Below are 20518 nucleotides of genomic sequence, written 5' to 3'. Positions count from 1 at the left end.
TCCATAGTGACTGCACCAATTTATGTCCCATCAATAATGCACAAAGTTCCCTTTTTTCTACATTTTTGTCAATACTTGTTATCTCCTGTCCTTTTGATGGTAGGTATTCTAATAGGTGTGAGCTGATCTCGCTGTAGTTCTGATTTGCATTTCCCTGAATGATTAGTGAAGTTCAGCACATTTTCATATACTTAATAGTCTTCTGTAGGTCTCCTTTGAAAAATGTCTATATGCATCCTCTGTCCACTTTTAAATCTGTTTGGTTTTTTCCTATTAAGTTGTAAAAGTTCTTTATATATTTTAGGTATTAACCCTTTATCAAAGCTATATGATTGTGAATACATTCCTTAAGTTGCCCTTTCATCTTTTTGATAGTTGCCATTACTGTACAGAAGCTTTTAAATTTGCTATAGTACCATTTGTTTATTTTTGTTTTTGTTGCCTTTGCTTTTGGTGTCAAACCTAAAAAATCATTGCCAAGGCCAATGTTGAGGGACTTAGCTCCTATGTTTTCTTCTAGGAGTTTTATGGGTTCAGGTCTTACATTCAAGTCTTTAATTCATTTTGCATTAATTTTCACATATGCTGTGAGATACTTGTCCAGTGTCATTCTTTTGCATGTGGCACTTCAGCATTCCCAGCGTCATTTATTGGAGAGACTGTTCTTTCCCCATTATATATTCTTGGTTCCTTTGTCATAAATTGACCATATATGCATGGACCATTTATTTCTGGTCTATTCTATTTCATTAATTGAGTCTCTTTTTTTTATGTTGAAGCCATATTGTCTTCATTGCTACAGCTTTGTAACATAGTTTGAAGTCAGGGAGTATATCTCTAATTTTATTTTTCCTTCTCAAGATGGCTTTGGCTATTCAGGGTCTTTTATGGTTCCATGCAATTTTTAGGATTGCTTTTACTATTTCTGTGGAATTTTAACAGGGACTGCACTGAGTCTATAGATTCCTTTGGATAGTACAGACATTTCTTTTTTTTTCTTTTTTTCTTTTTTTCTTTTTTTTTTTTTTAAGATTTTATTTATTTGACAGAGAGAGAGAGATCACAAGTAGGCAGAGGCAGGCAGAGAGAGGAAGAAGCAGGCTCCCGGCTGAGCAGAGAGCCCGACGTGGGGCTGGATCCCAGGACCCTGAGATCATGACCTGAGCCGAAGGCAGAGGCTTTAACCCACTGAGCCACCCAGGTGCCCCTCTTTTTTTTTCTTTTAAGATTTTATTTATTTATTTGACACAGAGAGAGAGATCACAAGTAGGCAGAGAGGCAGGCAGAGAAAGGGGGGAAATAGGCTTCCTGTTGAGCAGAGAGCCCGATGTGGGGCTCAAACCCAGGACCCTGAGATCACGACCTGAGCCAAAGGCAGAGGCTTAACCCACTGAGCCACCCAGGTGCCCCTGGATAGTACAGACATTTTAACAATACTAAGTCTTCTATGCATAAACTTTCTATTTATGTCTTCAATTTCCATTGTCATGTCTTATTGTTTTCACCGTACAGATACTTCACATCTTTGGTAATTTACTCCTAAGTATTTTTTTCTCTTTGGTGCAATTACAAGGGGATTGTTTTTCTAATTTCTCTGATAGTTCATTGTTAATATATGAAAACAACTGATTCTTGTATATTTATTGTATCTTGCCACTTTACTGAATTTGTTTATTACTTCTAATATTATTTTGGCAAGTCTTTAGGATTTTCTCCATATAATATGTCATCTGAAAATAGATGTACTTCCTTCCCAATTTGGATTCTTTTTTTTTTTTTTTCTTGTCTAACTGTTCTAGCTAGGACTTCTAATACTATGTTGAAAAGTAGCAAGATGGGGCGCCTGGGTGGCTCAGTGGGTTAAAGCCTCTGCCTTCGGCTCAGGTCATGATCCCAGCATCCTGGGATCGAGCCCCGCATCGGGCTCTCTGCTCAGCAGAGAGCCTGCTTCCCTCTCCCCACCCCCTCACTTCCCACCTCTCTCTCTGCCTGCCTCTCTGCCTACTTGTGATCTCTGTCTATCAAATAAATAAATAAAATCTTCAAAAAAAAAAAAGTAGCAAGAGTGAACATCCTTGTTCCTGATTTCAGAGGGAAAGTTTTCAGCCTTTCATCACTGAGAATGATGTTAGCTGTCAGCTTATCATATGTGACCTTTATTATGTTGAGGTATATTCATACTATATTCACTTTGGTGATAATTTTTATCATGAGTAGATTTTGAATTCTGTTAAATGCTTTTTGCATAGCTTGCACAATCACAAGGCCTGAAAGACAACTAAGTTCAGGCCAAACTGATATAGTTATGATGGCAATATAGGAAGACCCTGAACTACTCTCTTCCACAGACCAACTAAATCTACACCTATTTATAAAGCAACTTTTTTCCCAAAGAATAATTGAGGGCTGACTTAACAGCTTCAAAAGATGGACCACACAGGGAACAGCAAGAGAGATGAGCACACAGTAACAAAAGGAACCACCATTCCTGATGCTGTGAACTACACTGAGAAGTATAGGACTGAGGGATCATGAGCACGTTAGTTTAAAGCTACAGTTTAAAATGGCATTTGGAGAGAGGATTTAAAGTGGAAGAGTAGTAGGAGCACCCTGGGATTACCTCATCCTTTGAAACACAGCTAGATTAACATCAAATCATTTGGAACACCTAGGAAATGAATCTGAGGATTGGGAGAATGATCTGCATGGTCAGAGGGAGAGAACATGGCAAGTATGAGGCACATAGACTTGAACTGGAGAGAGACCACATCTTCCTTATCCATTTGTCCGTTGAAGGGCATCTTGGTTCTTTCCACAGTTTGGCGACCGTGGCCATTGCTGCTATAAACATTGGGGTACAGATGGCCCTTCTTTTCACTACATCTGTATCTTTGGGGTAAATACCCAGCAATGCAATTGCAGGGTCATAGGGAAACTCTATTTTTAATTTCTTGAGGAATCTCCACACTGTTCTCCAAAGTGGCTGCACCAACTTGCATTCCCACCAACAGTGTAAGAGGGTTCCCCTTACTCCACATCCTCTCCAATACACATTGTTTCCTGTCTTGTTAATTTTGTCCATTCTAACTGGTGTAAGGTGGTATCTCAATGTGGTTTTAATTTGAATCTCCCTGATGGCTAGTGATGATGAACATTTTTTCATGTGTCTGATAGCCATTTGTATGTCTTCATTGGAGAACTGTCTGTTCATATCTTCTGCCCATTTTTTGATATGATTATCTGTTTTGTGTGTGTTAAGTTTGAGGAGTTCTTTATAGATCCCGGATATCAACCTTTTGTCTGTACTGTCATTTGCAAATATCTTCTCCCATTCTGTGGGTTGCCTCTTTGTTTTGTTGACTGTTTCCTTTGCTGTAAAATTGCATTCTTTTTGATGGCTAAGTAATATTCCATTAATAGAAAGATAGATGATAGGTAGGTAGGTAGGTAGGTAGGTAGATGATCAGTAGGTTAATAGAGATATAGATGATAAGTAGGTAGGTGGATAGTTAGATAGATGATAGATAGATAATCACTTCTTCTTTATCCATTCATCAGTCAATGGACATTTGGGCTCTTTCTCCATAATTTGGCTATTGTTGATAGTGCAGCTATAAACATTAGAGTGCATCTACTGCTTCAAATCAACTATTTCGTGTCCTTTGGATAAATACATAGTAGTGCAATTGCTGGGTTGTAGGTAGTTCTTTTTTTAACTTTCTGAGGAACCTCCATGCTGTTTTCTGGAGTGGCTACACCAGTTTGCATTCCTAATCACAACGTAAAAAAGTCCACCTTTCTCTACATCCTCACCAACATGTTGTTAAGTTATTAATTTTAGTCATTCTGATAGGTAAGAGGTGGTATCTCATCATAGTTTTGATTTGTATTTCCCTGATGACGAGTGACATGAAACATCTTTTCATGCATCTGTTAGCCATCTGTATGTCTCTTTTGGAGAAGGAGATATCTATTCTCCTATTGGAGAAGGAGACACGTCCATTCATGTCTTCTGCCTATTTTTTAACTGGATTATTTATTTTTGGGGTGTTCAGTTGTTTAAGTTCTTTATATATTTTGGATACTAACCCTTTATCAGATAGGTCATTTGCAAGTATCTTCTCCCATTCCATTGGTTGCCTTTTAGTTTTGTTGATTGTTCTGTTCACTATGCAGAAGCTTTTTGTTTGGTGAAGTCCCAATAGTTTATTTTTGCTTTTGTTCCCCTTGCCTCAGCTGACCTATCTAGAAAAAAAATTGCTACAGCTGATGTTAAAGAGATTATTGCCTGTCTTCTCTTCTAGCATTTTAATGGTTTTCTATATTACATTTAGGTCTTTCATCTATTGGAATTTATTTTTGTGTATGGTGTAAGGAAGTGGTGTAGTTTCATTCTTTTGCATGGTGCTGTCCAGTTTTCCCAACACCATTTGTTAAAGAGACTTTTTCCTTTGGATATTCTTTCTTGCTTTGTTGAAGATTAATTGACCTTGTAGTTGTGGGTTCATTTCTGGGTCTTCTACTCTGTTCTTTTGATCTAGGTGTCTGTTTTTGTGCCAGTACCATACTGTCTTGATCACTGAAGCTTTGTAAATAACTTGAAGTCTGGAATTGTGATGCCTCCAGCTTTGTTTTTCTGTTTTCAAGATTGCTTTGGCTATTCAGGGTCTTTTGTAGTCCTATATAAATTTTAGGATTATTTGTTCTAGCTCTGTGAAAAAATGCTGGTGGTACTTTGATTGGGATTGCATCAAATGTGTAGATTCCTTTGGGTAACATAGACATTTTAAAAATATTCATTCTTCCAATTCATGAGGATGGACTGTTTCTCCATTTCTTTGGTTTCAAGTTCTTTCATCTATGTCTTAGGGTTTTTGGAATACAGATCTTTACTCCTTTGTCTGATTGCTGTGGTTAGGAATTTAAGAAACAAAACAAACAAACCTGTGGGGGTTGAGGGAGAAGGAGAAGAAAACCAAGAAACAGACACTTACCTACAGAGAACAAACTGATGGTTACTGGAGGAGATGTGAGTAGGGTGGATGGGTTAAATAGGTAATGGGGATTTAAGGACGGCACTTGTGATTGGTCCCAGGTGTTGAATTTAAGTGCTCAATCACTAAATCCTACACCTGAAACCAATAATACTATATATGCTAACTAGCTGGAATTTAAATAAAAATTTGGAAAAAAACCACTATGGGCTAATATCCCTGATGAAAATGGATATAAAAAATCCTCAACTAAATATTAGCCAACTGAATTCAACAATACATTAAAAAGATATTCTTCAAGAGTAAATAGGATTTATTTTAGGGATGCAGGGTTGGTTCTATATTCACAAATCAATCCACATAATTCACCACATTGACAAAGTAAAGGATAAAAATCATATGATCATTTCAATAAGTACAGAGAAAGCATTTGACAAAATCCATCATCCACTCATGATAAAAAAAAGAAAAAAACTCTCAAAACAGTGGGTGTAGAGGGAACCTTATCATAATAAAGGCCTGTATGGAAAAACCCATGGCCATCATCATACGCAACAGTTTAAAAAAAAAAAAAAAGAGAGCTTTTCCTCTAAGATAAGGAACAAGAGAGAATGGTCTACTCTCAGCTTTCATTCAGCATAGTACTGGAAGTCCTACCTAGAGCAATCATACAAGAAAAAAAAAATATATCCAAATCATTAAGGAAAGTGCAAACCTGTCACTATTTGTGGACAGGATAGTATACATAGAAAACCTTCAAAACTCTATCAAAAAAACTATCAGAATAAATGAATTTAGTAAATTCACAGGGTATGCAAAATTAATATAGAGAACTTTTTCCATTTCTATACACTAATAAAAAAATATCAAAGAGAAATTAAGAAAACACTATATGAGGATATAGACAAAAAGAATTATCATGGACTGTTTGTGAGACCACAAGTTGGTGTAACCACCATAGAAAACAGATTGGAGGTTTCTCAAAAAATTAAAAATGAAAATACCTTGCAATTCAGTAATTCCATTACTGGATATTTACCCAAATAAAACACTAATTCAAAAAGATACATGCACCCCTGTGTTTACTGCAGCATTATTTACCAAAATATAAATATATATATATATATATTTACATTTTTTGTGTGTATATATATATGGCAGCAACTGAAGTGTCCATCCATAGATGATGGGTTAAGAAGATGTGGCATATATATAATATTACCCAGCCATAAAAAAGAATGAGATCTTGCCATTTCCAACAACATGGATAGACCTAGAAGGTATTATGCTAAATGAAATAAGTCAGAAAGAGAAAGACAAATATGACATTATTTCACTTCTATGTGGAATCTAAAAATAAAATATACAAAAAAAAAACAAAAAGCAAAATTAGACCCATAAGCACAGCAAACAAACTACAGTTATCAGATCAGAGAGGGACTGGGGAACAGGCAAAATGGGTGAAGGGTACTGGCAGGTACAGGCTTTGAGTTATGGAATGTATAAGCTACCAGGGTCAAAAGTACAACATAGGAAATATAGTCAATGGTATTGTAAGAGCATTGTATGGGGACAAATGGTAGCTACAATTATGAGTATTGCATAATGTATAGAGTTGTCAAATGTACTATGTTGTACACCTGAAATTGACATTGTGTGTCAACCATACTTCAATTAAAAAATAAAATTTGAACAGTTAGTGTATTAGACCCAGTAATTCCACTCCTAGGTATCTATGCACGAAAACTGAAAACACATGTCCACACAAAAGTTACACTAATGTTAACAGCAGCATTATCCATAATGGTGAAAAAATGGAAATAACCTTAATGTATTTCAACTGATGAACTGATAAATATGATATGGATTGTTTCGTCATAGAAAGAAATGAAGTACTGATACATGCTACAACATCGATGAAATTAAAGTCAATGAACCAAAAAAAGCCAGCCACAAAGGCCACAGAATCCATGTATATAAGACGTCCTGAACAGACAAATCTATAGAGACAAACAAATGGTTGCTTAGGGTTAAGGAGAACCTAGAGGGCTCAGTCAGTTAAGCGTCCAACTACTGATTTTGGCTCAGGTTGCAGTCTGTCATGAGATCGAGTCCCACATCAGGGTCCACACTGTGCATTGAGCCTGTTTAAGATTCTTTCTCCTTCTTCCTTTGCTCCTCTCCCTCCTAACCCCACTCATGCTCATTCTTTAAAAAAAAAAAAAAAAAAAAAAAAAAAAAAAAAGTGGTTACTTAAGGGCTAAGAATGAGAGTTTGGGTAAATGAAGAGTGACTGCTAATGAGTGGCATTTTTGAGGAGGGGTAATGATTTTAGAAGATAGTGGCAATGGTTGCACACCACAGAATATACAGAAAAATGAATCGAATTGGACATTAAATGAATGAATTCTATGATATGCAAATTATGTCTCCATAAAGTTGCTATAAAAGTTAAGAAATACAAATAAGAAAAAAGAAAGAAAAAATCCTGTAAGGTCCATAATTCTATCACCTAGAGAAAACCACTGTTGCATTTTATTGATACTGTCCCAAATTATACTGTTGCCCTATGTGCTTTTTCATTAATAATATATTGTAAACATCTTTCCATGTCAATAAACCCACCTCAACATAAAACAAAAGAGAGAGAGAGAGACTGAGTCCAGGCCAGGGTGAACATCTACATGAAAACACTCCATAAAGATTGGGAAAGGTGACTATTTTCTCTAATATGCAGAAACAAACACACAGAGCCAAGAGAAATGAAGAAGAAAAATACATTCTAAATGAAAGAACAAGATAAAATTCCAGAAACAGACCTTAATGAAATGAAGATAAGTGATTTACCTGATAAAGAGTTTAATATAATGTTCATAGAGATGTTCACCAACGTCGGGAAAACAATGTATGAAGAAAGTGAGTATTTCAACAGAGATAGAAAACATAAGAAAGCACCAAATAGAAAACACACAAGTGAAGAATATGATAATTGAATGGAAATGTTAAAAAAAATAGGGTGCAACTCTAAGCTAGATCAAACAGAAGAAAGGATTGATAAGCTCAAAAACAGGTCAGTAGAATTCATCCAATCAGAAGAGCAAAAGAAAAGGGAATTAGAAAGAGTGAACATAGTTTAAGGGACTTAAAAGACATCAACAAACAAATTAATATTCACATTACAGGGGTCCCAAATGGAGAAACATGGTCAGAAGTCTTATTCAAATAATGGCTGGAAAATTCTTTAACCTGGGGAAAGAAAGAGACATCCAGACCCAGGATGCCCAGAAAGTTTAAAACAAATCTGAAAAGACCCACACCAAGACACAGTGTAATAAATTGTCAAACATTAAAGACAAAGAGATCTTTAAAACAGCAAGAGAAATACGACTTGAAAATATATCTATTATAGATATATATCAAGAGAAATACAACTTGATAGATATCTAGATATCTATATAGATATATATGTAAGAAAAATCAAGAAATCTGCAAGAAATCTGCAAGACTATCAGTAGATTTTTTTTTTTTTAGCAGAAACTTTGCAGGCCAGCAAAGAGTGGCATAATAAATTCAAGTGCTAAAAAAAAAAGTCTGCCAACCAAAAATAACCTACCCAGAAAAGCTGTCCTTCAGCATTGGGGAAATAAGGTTTTCCAGACCAAAAAAACAAAACAAAACAAACAAAAACAAACAAACAAACAAACAAAAACAAAATAAAAAACAAAACAAAAAAACCTGAAGGAGTTCATTACCATTAGCCCAGCCTTTCAAGAAATGCTAAAATCACTTCTTCAAGCTGAAGTGAAAGGACACTAACTAGTAATAGGAAAACATATATAAGTATAAATTTTATCGATAAAAACAAATAAAATATATAGTTAAATTTGGAATACTCTAATATTAATGGTTGTGGGTAAATCATTTATAAATTTAGCATAAAGGCCAAAAGGCAAAAGTATTAAAAATAACCACAATGATTTTTAATGGATATATAAGATAAAAGGATGTAAATTGTGATATCAAAAACAAAGTGTTGGAGGAGTTAAAGATACAGCTTTAGCATGTGTTCAAAGTTAAGTTATTACCAGGTTAAAATAGACTGATATATTTTATGGAAGTCTCATAGTAACCACAAAGCAAAAACCTATAATAGATACAAAAAAACAAAGAGAAAGAATCCAAACATACAACAAAACTAGGTCATCCAGACCAAAAAAAAAACAAAACAAAAAACAATAAGGAAATCTTGGACTTAAATAGCAAATTAGAACAGTTGGATTTAACAAATATTTACAGACATTCCATTCAATAGTAGCAGAATATACATTTTTAAATGCACACGGAACATTCTCCAGGATAAAGCACATTAGGCCACAAACAAGTCTTAAGTAACTTTAAAAGCCTGAAATTATATCAAGTATTTTTTCTAACTTCAAAGGTATAAAACTAGAAATCAATTACAAGAAGGAAACTATAAAAAAAGAAAAGAAGGAAACTATAAAATTCATAAATATCTGGAGATTAAAAAACATACTTTGAATAGTGAATAAATGAAAAATCAAAACTAAAATAAAAAATATCTTGTAACAAGTAAAAAAGAAATACAACATACCTAAAACTTATAGGATCCAAGAGAGCAGTTTTAACAGGAAAGTTTATAATGATAAATGCTTATATCAGGAAACAAAAATCTTGAACCTACCTAACCTTATACCTCAATGAACTAGGGGAAAAAAAGCACAAAGCACAAAGTTAGTGGAAGGAAGGAAATAACAAAAATCAAAGTAGAAATAAATGAAATAGAGACTTAAAAGACAACAGAAAAGATCAATGAACATAAGACTTGGGAATTTTTTTTGGAAAAAATAAAAACAAAATTGATAAACTTTTAACTAGACTCATAAAGAAAATAGAGAGGTCTGGGTGCCTGAGTGGCTCAGTTGGTTAAGCATCTCCCTTCAGCTCAGGTCATTGTCCCAGGGTAGGATTGAGTCCCATAAGGGTCTCCCTGCTCAGTAGGGAGCCTCTTCTCCCTCTGTCTCTGTTCCTTCTCCCTGCTCATGCTCTCTCTCTCTCACTCTATCTCAAATAAATAAATAAAAACTTTAAAAAAAAGAAAATGATAGGACTCAAATAAAATCAGAAATCAAGGAGGAAATACTACAACTGATACCACAGAAACAAATGATCTTAAGAGACTACTATGAATAATTATATACCACCAAATTGGACTACCTAGAAGAAATGTGTAAGTTCCTAAAAATATACAATCTATGAAGTCCAAATCATGAAGAAATAGAACACATGAAATTACTAGTAAGGTGATTGAATCAGTAATCAAAAACCTCCCAACAAACAAAAGTCTAGGATCAGATTGTTTCACTGGTGAATTATATCAAATATTTAAAGAATTAATACAAATTCTGCTCAAACTCTTCCAAAAATAACAGAAGAGGGAAATTTTACAGATTGTTTTATGAAGCTAGCATTAACCTGATACCAAAATCAGACAAGAATACCACAAAAGAAAAAAAAAATTACAGCAATATTTTTAAAAGGAGAATACACCATGATCAAGTGAAATTTATCCTAGGGATGCTGATTTAACAATAACTGTGAGCCACAATATTAAAAAATAAAATTTTAAAACCATATAGTCATCTCAATATGCATAAAAAATCATTTGATAAAATTCAGTACCTATCCTTCATCAAAAAATATTAATTTTTTTTAATAAACTGAGAACTAAAGGGAATTTCATCAACCCAATAAAGTGCTTCTAAAGGTCTTATGTCACATTTGATAATGAAAGACTGAATGTTTCTCCTCAGATTAGCAATAAGATATGGATGTTCACTCTCACCATTTTTATTGAACATTGTAGTACATATCCTAGACAGTACAATGAGTCAAGAAATAAAAGACAGAGATTGCAAAGGAAGAATCTTCTTTCTCACATGAAACATGACCATATTCATAAAAAAGAAAAAAAGTGCTATTTGATCTAGTAAGTGAGCTTAGCAAGATCACTGGAATAAAGGGTGTCTGGGTGGCTCAGCTGGTTGTGTCTGCCTTCAGCTCAAGGCATGATCCCAGGATCCTGGGATCAAGCTGCACACACAGCAAGGAGCCTGCTTCTTTCTCCCATTTTCCTTGCTTGTGCACACACACACACACACACACTCTCTCTCTCTCTCTCTCAAATAAATAAATAAAATATATTTTTTTAAAAGATCACCATGTTAAAGTTAAATATAATAAAATCAGTGGAAAGAGTTCCCACTTCTAAGAAGAGGGAATAGACTTATATATTCCTATCTTCCCTGACAAATGCAAATAAAACCCCTAAACATTATATATAAAACATGAGAAGATTCTGAAATGTAAAAAGAAGACCACAGACCACAAAGAACCTTGGGACCCAAGGAAGTATATGACAGCAAAATCTCTAGACTTTCTTATTGCCTCATATATCTCACGTGTGGAGCTAAAGAAAATGGCCACTAGAAACACCAAAGGGTTTAGACAATAAAAGCCCAACTAAATCTTGCTCTTTCTATTCTTGATCCTAGTAAGACAGAAAACTTTTAAGATAATAAATGTTCTATTCTAGCCACACCAAGTGCACACACATGACCCAACCTCACCCAGCCAGCAAAGGTCAAGTGGGGAGTCTATACTTTTACCACCAGCAGACTTTAACAAGGTGACACAACCCTTATAGGGATGGTGTTAAAGGAGGTGAGTCCTGGTGACCATGACCTCATCTCCAGGGTGTGATAACAAGCCTTCCTACCACAGTTGGAATGGAGACACCATAGGGAACCTGGACTTCCACCCTTGGCCAGTAGTAACAAGGCAATCCACCACTCCTTGCTGGGGTGGTGTCTGAGGAAGCCTAGTGGAGAGTGAAGACTTTTTAACCATCCTCCACAATATCAGTAGAAGAGAGCAAAGTTATTAGAGACCGTCCTAGTAGGGATCTAGAACTTCCAACTGCTGACAAGCAAGTGCCCCTTCCTTCTTCAGGTGTCAACTATGAAAAAATGGGTGACCTGGATTTCTATACCCATGAGATGGCATTCCCCTTTATCCTGCTCAAGTCAGAGAAAGCCAGCTAAAACTGAATATATATATATATAAGATTCAGAGACTCATAATACATCAAATGTCCAGATTTCAATAAAAAATCATTTGTCATACCAAGAATCAGGATGACCTCAACCTGAATAAGAAAAGAATGATTACCAGTTTCCAAACCCAAGATGATAGAGATGTTAGAATAATCTGACAATTTTAAAGCAGCCATTATAGAGTGCTTCAACAAACAATTAGAAAGGTGCTTGAAACAAATGTAAAAATAGAGTTCAGAAAGAAATGGAAGATACAAAGAAGAACCAAATGGAAATTTTAGAGCTATAAAGTACAGTAACCAAAATAACACTTAATGGATGGGCTCAACACCAGAATGGAGGAGACAGAGAAAAGAAAAATTAATTTGAAGATAGAACAATAGAAATTATCCAATCTGAATAACAAAAAAAGACACTACAAACAATATATATATATATATATATATATATTTTTTTTTTTTTTTAAATCCCACACAGAGCCTCAGAGATCTCACATTTGTGTCATTGGAATCCAAAAGGAAAGGAAAAAGAAGACAGGGCTTCAAAAAAGCTATAAGAAATAATAGCTGAAAACTTCCCAAATTTTGGCAAGAGATACAGGCATACAGACTCATAAAGTTTTATGAATCCCAAAAAGGATAAATTCAAAGATGTACCAAGATACATTATAGTCAAACTTCTGAAAACTAAGGACAAAAAAAAAATCTTGAAAGCAGCAAGACAAAAATAAACCTTATATATAGGGGAGGGAAGCAATTTGAACAGCAGAAGATTGATCATAAGAAACCATGGAATCCAGTAGAAAGAAGCACAATACTTTTCACATGTTGAAAAAGAGAAATGTTGGCGCAGAATTTTATGTCTAGTAAGAATACCTTCCAGAATGAAGGAGAGATCAAGTCATTTTTAGATGAAGGAAAGCTAAGAATTTGTCACCAGCATACCAACCCTAAAAGAATGGCTGAAGGAAGTTTTCTAAGCAGAAATGAAGATAGAAGAAGGAACTTTGGAACATTAAGAAGGAAGAGATTAAAACTTTAATAGTAAAAATATTGGCAAATATGTTTTACTTCTATTGTCTAAGTTACATTTTGATGATTAAAAAAACTACAATACTGTCTGATGTAGTTCTAAAACATGTCTAGAGAAAATATTAATACAATTATACTATAAACAATGGAACCAAGAGGGAGTGGGGCGTGTAAAGGGACTTGAGAGCAGGTAAGTTTTTTACATTTCATTCAAGCTGATAAAATGTCAACACCAGTAGACTGTGTAGGTTGTGTATACATAATGTAATAATATTTAGGGAAAATGCTTAAAAAATGCTGTACAAAGTGATACTCTCAAAATCATTATAATCATATTGGAACTCTAAAATATTTAAGTAAACCACAGGAAATTATGAAAAAATAAAATAAAAACAAAACAAACAAACAAACAAAAAAAAACCCGACAGAGAACATTCTCTTTGATGGCCAAGTAATATTCCATTTTTTATATATACCACATCATCTTTATCCATTCGTCTGTTGATTGACATCTGGGCTCTTTCCATATTTTGCAACAATGCTGGATGGAACTAGAGGGTATTATACCAAGCAAAATAAATCAGAGAAAGACAAATACCATATATGATTTCACTCATATGTGGAATTTAAGAAACAAAACAGATGAATATAGTGAAAGGGAAGGAAAAATAAAGTAAGATGGAAATTGAGAAGGAAGAAAACCATAAGAGATGCTGAATTCCTGGAAACTAAATGAGGGTTGCTAGAGGGAAGGTTGGTGGAGACAAGGGATAATTGGGGGAAAAACCTTAAGGAGAGCACATGATGTAATGTGAACTGGGTCTTATATACAACTGATGAATCAATAAATTATACCTCTGAAACTATACTAAATATGGAGAACAGAAAACAAAATAAAAAATAGCAGATATAAGCCTGAAATATCAATAATTACTTGTGTAAATATATAAATAAATCCATGTGTAAATTACATAAGTGTAAATGGTCTAAATCTAAGAACTGAAGAACTGAGATTAAGAGAGTGGATTAAAAAACATAACCCTACTATGAAGTTAGTAATAAAAGACCAACTTCAAACAATAATACAGGCAGGTTAAAGTAAAAGAATGAAAACCAATATATCATTTGAATACTGAATTCTTTCCATTTAAGATCAGGAGCAAGTTGTAGATGTCCCATTGTATTTCAACATTATACTGGAAATACTAGCCAGCCTGACAAGAAAATAAGAGAAATAAAAGGCAAACAAATAGGACAAAAAATTAAACCATCCCTATTTGCAGATGACAAGATTGTCTACACAGAAAATTCTAAGGAACCTACCAAAAAACTCAGAATATAACAGTTCAGCAAGGCCCAGGATACCAGATAAACATACAAAGAAATCAATTGTATTTCTATACTAATAATGAACATGAACACTTAAGGTACCAAATTAAAAGCCCAATATCATTTACATTGCCAAAAAAGTGAAATATTTATGTCTAGTTCGAACAAAATATGTGTAGGACTTTTACACAAAGAACAAAACACTGATGAAAGAAATCAAAGAAGATCTAAATAAATGGAGAATCACACCATGTCCACAGATTAGAGGCTCAACATAATAAATATGTCAAGATTTTATTCATAAATACAGACAAAAGTATTCTAAAACTTAGATAGAAAGGCAAGGTAACTGGGATGGTTAAACAATTTGGGGATAAAAAAATACAGTATAAGAAGCAATTTCAAGATCTATTACACAGCTATGGTAATCAAGGCAGTGTGTCTTCAGCAAAGGAACAGACACAGAGATCAATGGAACAGAACATGAACTTAGAATAGACACAAAAAAAAATATACCCAGATGATTTTTGACAAAGGTGAAAATTGCAAAGCCAATCGCAAAAAAGGAGAGAGAGCCTTTTCAACAAATGTGCTGGAGCAATTGAAAATCCACAGGCAAAACAGAAAAAAAAAAAAAAAAAAAAAACAAACACCCTAAATCTCACACCTTATACAAAATTTAACACCAAATGGATAAATAGACTTAAATGTAAAAAGTAAAACTGTAAAACTTTTAGAAAAAAAATAGGAGAAAATCATTGGGGAATAGGGCTAGGCAGAGGTTCTTAGACTTGACAGCAAAAATAAGATTGATAGAAGGAAAAATTGATGAATTGGGTTTAACAAAATTAAAACCTTTCATTCTGCAAAAGACCCTATTAAGGGAATGAAAAGACAAGCTACAGCCTGGGAGAAAATATTTGAAAACCACATAACCAACAAAGAATTAGTATCTAAAACATATAAAGAACTCTCAGAACTTAATAGCAAAATAACAAACAATCTTATTTGAACACAGGAAAAAGACATGAAGAGACATTTCACCAAGCATATGTAGGTGGCAAATAAAACAAACAAAAAAAATGTGCTTTTAAATAAAAGTACCTCATACCAGAGTTTTTAAAAGTCAACTTTAAATGATGAGAGACCTAAAGGTGAAAGCTAACCCTGTAAGATAATAGAACATTAGGAAAAATAACCTGATGTTAGAATAGATATGAATTTCTTACCCTTAAAAATCACTGAGTCTATTCACAAAATGGAATTCCTGGGCCCAAAACCCTAAGTATCATAGAAGTTCCACCAAGGTATCACTACTTTAAAAGATCCAGCTGATCTGTCTTCAATACTCCATCTCTGTTTCAGTTTCAAAGATACTTTGAAACTCATATTAAAATGAGAAAGTTTAGATAAAGAAAGAAAAAGAAAGGGAAGGGAAAGGAAAGGAAAGGGAAAGGAAGAGAGAAGGAAAGGGAAAGGAATGAAGGAAGGAAGGAAGGAGGAAGGAAGGAAACAAAAATACACTCACAGTTCCTCCCATTCTTTTTTTCGTTGCTGAATCTTAAGTTGGGCCCTTTCAGCTTTTAATATAAGTTTCCTTGTTTTCTCAATTTGATTTTCCACCATAATTTCACTCAGGGTTTTAGGCCGAAATTTCTTCCCTTTCTCTATAATTGATTCTTCTGGCACACTAATGTTCCCACCTGTACAGAGAGTCAACATTTTTTTTCCAATCTTCTTGAAACATCAAAATGAATTCTCAAATTTTTTTAAACCTGCCATACTCTAAAAAGCAGAATATAATGAATCTATAAATCACAATTTGTTTAACAACTACCATGAATTAACCCCATAATAAGTATTTTAGAATAACAAAATAAAGAAATCTAAGCCACAGTATTTGCTCTAAAGGACCTTATTGGAAAGTTGGCAAGACGAGACATATCAAATAATTAGAAAACAAGATAAATAATGAGGGGCCACTGACAGACAAACTGAGAAGTTGGGTGGGAATACTTGTGATATGGTGGGAGAAGGGAAAAACAAGCAGGTCCTATTTGACATATATAATTTGAGGTGGCATGTACTGACTGCAGTGGTCTGTGGCCATTTGAAAAGTTGGTCAGAAACACACAATCAAACCTATAATTTAAGAATTACACATCCGGGCGCCTGGGTGGCTCAGTGGTTTAAGCCGCTGCCTTCGGCTCAGGTCATGATCTCAGGGTCCTGGGATCGAGTCCCACATCGGGCTCTCTGCTCGGCAGGGAGCCTGTTTCCCTCTCACTCTCTCTGCCTGCCTCTCTGCCTACTTGTGATCTCTCTCTGTCAAATACATAAATAAAATCTTAAAAAAAAAAAAGAATTACACATCTACTGAGGCAATTTTTTACTTTATGTTCAAGCTACAAGAGAGATATACTTTAGATATATACTTTGGAAAAAAGTTAAATAAATATGGGATGGTCATATAATTATAACTCATAATTTCAACTTTCATATCTCAAATATATGGGAATATGGAAAAGCAGGAGTTTAATGTGGCTTGGGTTATTTTATAAGAAAAGTATAATTCAATCTGGAATCTCTAAGAACTTGTAGAATTCAGAGAGGAGAGGAATGAATTGGTCACTCCAGTAGAAGCCTGGGTATAAAAGTATCAGGCGTAATTAGGGAGCAGTGAGCAAGGTAATAGGCTAAAAATACCAGCAGAACAATATGAAAATGCACCATTAATAGGAAACAGAATAGGGATATATTGTGGAAAGATTAAATACCAGGAAAGTGATTTCAGAATTTATCTGAAAGGAACCATTAAAGTTTTCTCAATGAAGAGGATAAAGAAGCATTAATGTCAGTACTGTATCATGGGCACTAGCTGTGCTGTCCTTTATTTTTGATTGGGCTCTCTGAGTCATTCCCAGAATTCTTGCCTTCCTCCTAATCATCTGCAATCACCCTGTGGGCAGTTACAAGAGCAGGTTGCAGCAATTAAGAGGTACTCTTTTCACACCTGAATTCTCAGCTCATCATTCTGTTTAAAGTATATGCTCTTAGAAAATAGATTGAAATGTTATCTTCTATCCCCACACCCTCGGGTAGGGTCCAAGAATCAGCAAAGAAACACTGCCTAGAAACTAGCAACTAGAGAAAGCCTAGATTTAAGAATAGGTAGATGTTGGAAGTAAGAAATTAGCAGCATCAAGTACTCTAACCCTAACTCTAATAAAGTTCTCAGTCACATAACCAGGGTGGGTTTTCCTTAGCAACCTGCATTGAAGAGCTGGTGTGGAACATTTGCTGAAACATGGCCTCCCATTCTCAGCCATACCACACACCCCTATCACTCTTGATTATTATTCCAAAGGAATAAAGAAAGGGAGACAACAGATAAAGCTCAAGCCATCAAAAAGGGTTCAAAGGTTCTGCCTACAAAAAGACAAATTCAGTTTTGAAAACTTAATAAGTAAGGATTCAAAAGCCTTCTTGTTATTTAGGCTACCTGTATCTCTCTGGCTATCCTTCCTTCCAGCTCCTTCTTTTTCCAACCTCTCCAACTTGCTTGTTCTTCTGTCTGACAGACTTGTTCGCTTGAACTTGGAATACTTAGAGGGCTTCACAAGCCTATAGGAGGATATCTTGTGATCACTTCGTATGGCATGAACCACAATAGTATCACTTTCCAATGACTCACGAAATCTGAAAAAAATATAACAAGTATTTGCAATAGTCACCATTTAAATCAATTTTACTATTTTAATAATTCTGCATGATTAATAAAATAAGACCACAATGCACTATGCTATAAATATTATATTTTGCTAGATCTAAAATTTGACAATGTATTAACCAATATGATGTGATAGAAATTGCATAGGACTCAGTTAAAGAGAAAGTTGAATTTTCTTTCTAATGGAAACATTTAACAAACTATTATTAATCAGTATAATGCCATTGTTTTGCTAAGGTGTAGAAAAATGAAAAACTTTCAGGCAGACTGTAATTTAATGGTAAGTGGATCATATCAAATTATGACAAAAAGTAATCCACCTATCTATTATGTCATATGAGATATCTCGTGTGTGTATGTGTGTGTATGTGTGTGTGTGTGTGTGTGTCATATATGTTACCCTTTTGCCGCTACAAAAAATATTAAACTCAGGAATTCATATTACTAGTTAGTTCACTTTTCTTTTATAGCCCACAGGAATTTGTTCTTTTTCAATTAATGGTTAATTGTTGTTATTTTGGGGGGCATTTGTTCATAATTATTCCCCATTCTTTAATTTTAGAATTTAACTTACTTATGTATATAGCAATTATTCCTAGTTTATCTGCCTTTCTTACTTTTTAAATCCAATCCTTTGAACTCTATTTCTTCTTTTAAAATGGTTATTTCTAATTTTCCCTTTTCTCTTATAGCATAGTATCTTTCTCATCACTATAAAACTTATTCTTTTTATCTTCCTATCTGCTGGAGTTTTACTCTAAATTTTACTCTTCCCATAAAACACAGAAAACATGAAGGAAAATATGGGTAGTTTTGGTCCCATCAAAATTTAAAACTTTTGCATAGTTAGAAAAATGTGAGCAAAGTTTAAGGCAAATGGTAGAGTACAAGAAAGCATTTCCAATATGTGTAATTAAAAAATGCTTACAGAAATAATAAATAAAACTAAGGGGGAAAATAGAACTCAAAGGAAAATGAACAAGGAATCTTTATCAGAAGATTAAATATAAATGAGCTATAAATGTATGAAAAGAAATACTCAGAAGAATAATTCTCAGAAGAATATCAATGAACTACAAACATATGAAAAGAAGTGGTTAACTTCACCAATAATCAGAAAAAAAGCAAATTATTCTTTAAGCAAGAGTTATCTCATTTGGTTTACTAGGATGGTGGAGATGAAAACACTGGTAGTATCCAGTGTTACCCAGTGGTACAACTTTATTCTCTCCCCCATTCCAATTAGATAGTGAGGCAACTTATTTCCTTCCATATGTTTAATGAAGACACAAAACTGAGAACAGTACATGCTGGACAGGGCGGGAAAGCAGAGAATTAAGGAAGCAAGTACATAAAGGCAAGAAGATTGGGAAAGAGGTTCCACCTGACAAAGGGGTTATGCACAAATTGAGTCCTAGAGTTGTGGATACATATTCCCTGCTTCTGACAGCTTCTGGGGTGATATAAGGTCCCAAAGATAATGACTGCATGTATGTTTGATCCTGGGAACAGAGGCTCCTGATCTTAACAAAAACTACCTGCTCCAGCATAGTACAGAAACCATAGACTCAAACAAATGAAAGCAAAAGGCAGGCTGGGACAATGAGCTTCACCAGTTTAAGATTCATATTTGCCATATATATATACACATTCACAAATATAGTATGAATATTTGTTAAAGCCAAACATAGGATATATTATGCTGAAGGTTCTTCCTGAGAACTTCTTAGCTACTTTCATCTCTTGGCAGTCATCTAGATATAATTCCAAGATTCAAACATTCAGGTATTAATATGAAGTAACAAGTGCCATGAATCACAGAGAAGAGTACCAGAGAGGAAACTGCTGTATAGGGAGAGATCTCTGAAAATCTCTCTTCCAGGCTTCACACGATTATTCATCACTGTTTGCATGTGGTGAGTCCACCTGAAGCTGGGGAAAGAATCACCAAAGGAGAACAGGCAGAATAATCCCCAGGCCTCACACAGGTTGCAATAGCTTGTGTTCTCATAAGCCCCATGATACATAGAACATAGGATACAGTATTCAAAAGGATTTTATCTTAGCAGTGAGGAAAAATAAGCTCTAGACTAAAGGCTGCCTAGACTTAATCTGCCTAGCACAGATTAAAAACAAGACTCAAAAACTAAAATTATTTCCAAGAAACTTAACTGAATCCCAAAATAAGACTCAAGAATATTTAAAAGTGACAAAAAATACCCAGCGCCCACAATGTGAAATTCATGTGTGACATCCAATCAAAATTTTTCAGGAAGGCAAAGAAGCAGAAAAATATAACCC

The 20518-nt window shown here is 34.5% G+C and overlaps 1 protein-coding gene across 1 annotated transcript in view; it reads right to left on the bottom strand.

Annotated features, from left to right (window-relative positions):
• The window catches only part of CFAP44 (cilia and flagella associated protein 44), a 147997-nt gene that overhangs the window by 43991 nt on the left and 83488 nt on the right, over positions 1 to 20518 (bottom strand). Inside the window, exons 23-24 of the mRNA XM_046001509.1 lie at positions 17990 to 18186; positions 16016 to 16190 (exon numbers count right to left, since the gene is read on the bottom strand). Of these exons, the coding sequence (XP_045857465.1) occupies positions 16016 to 16190; positions 17990 to 18186 (372 nt within the window). The remainder of the gene's footprint in view (positions 1 to 16015; positions 16191 to 17989; positions 18187 to 20518) is intronic.

The sequence above is a fragment of the Meles meles genome, chromosome 4 (assembly GCF_922984935.1).
Source record: "Meles meles chromosome 4, mMelMel3.1 paternal haplotype, whole genome shotgun sequence".
NCBI classification, from domain to species: Eukaryota; Metazoa; Chordata; class Mammalia; order Carnivora; family Mustelidae; genus Meles; species Meles meles.
The sequence above is the reverse complement of the archived record's forward strand: the minus strand, read 5'-3'. Positions and strand labels throughout refer to the sequence as shown.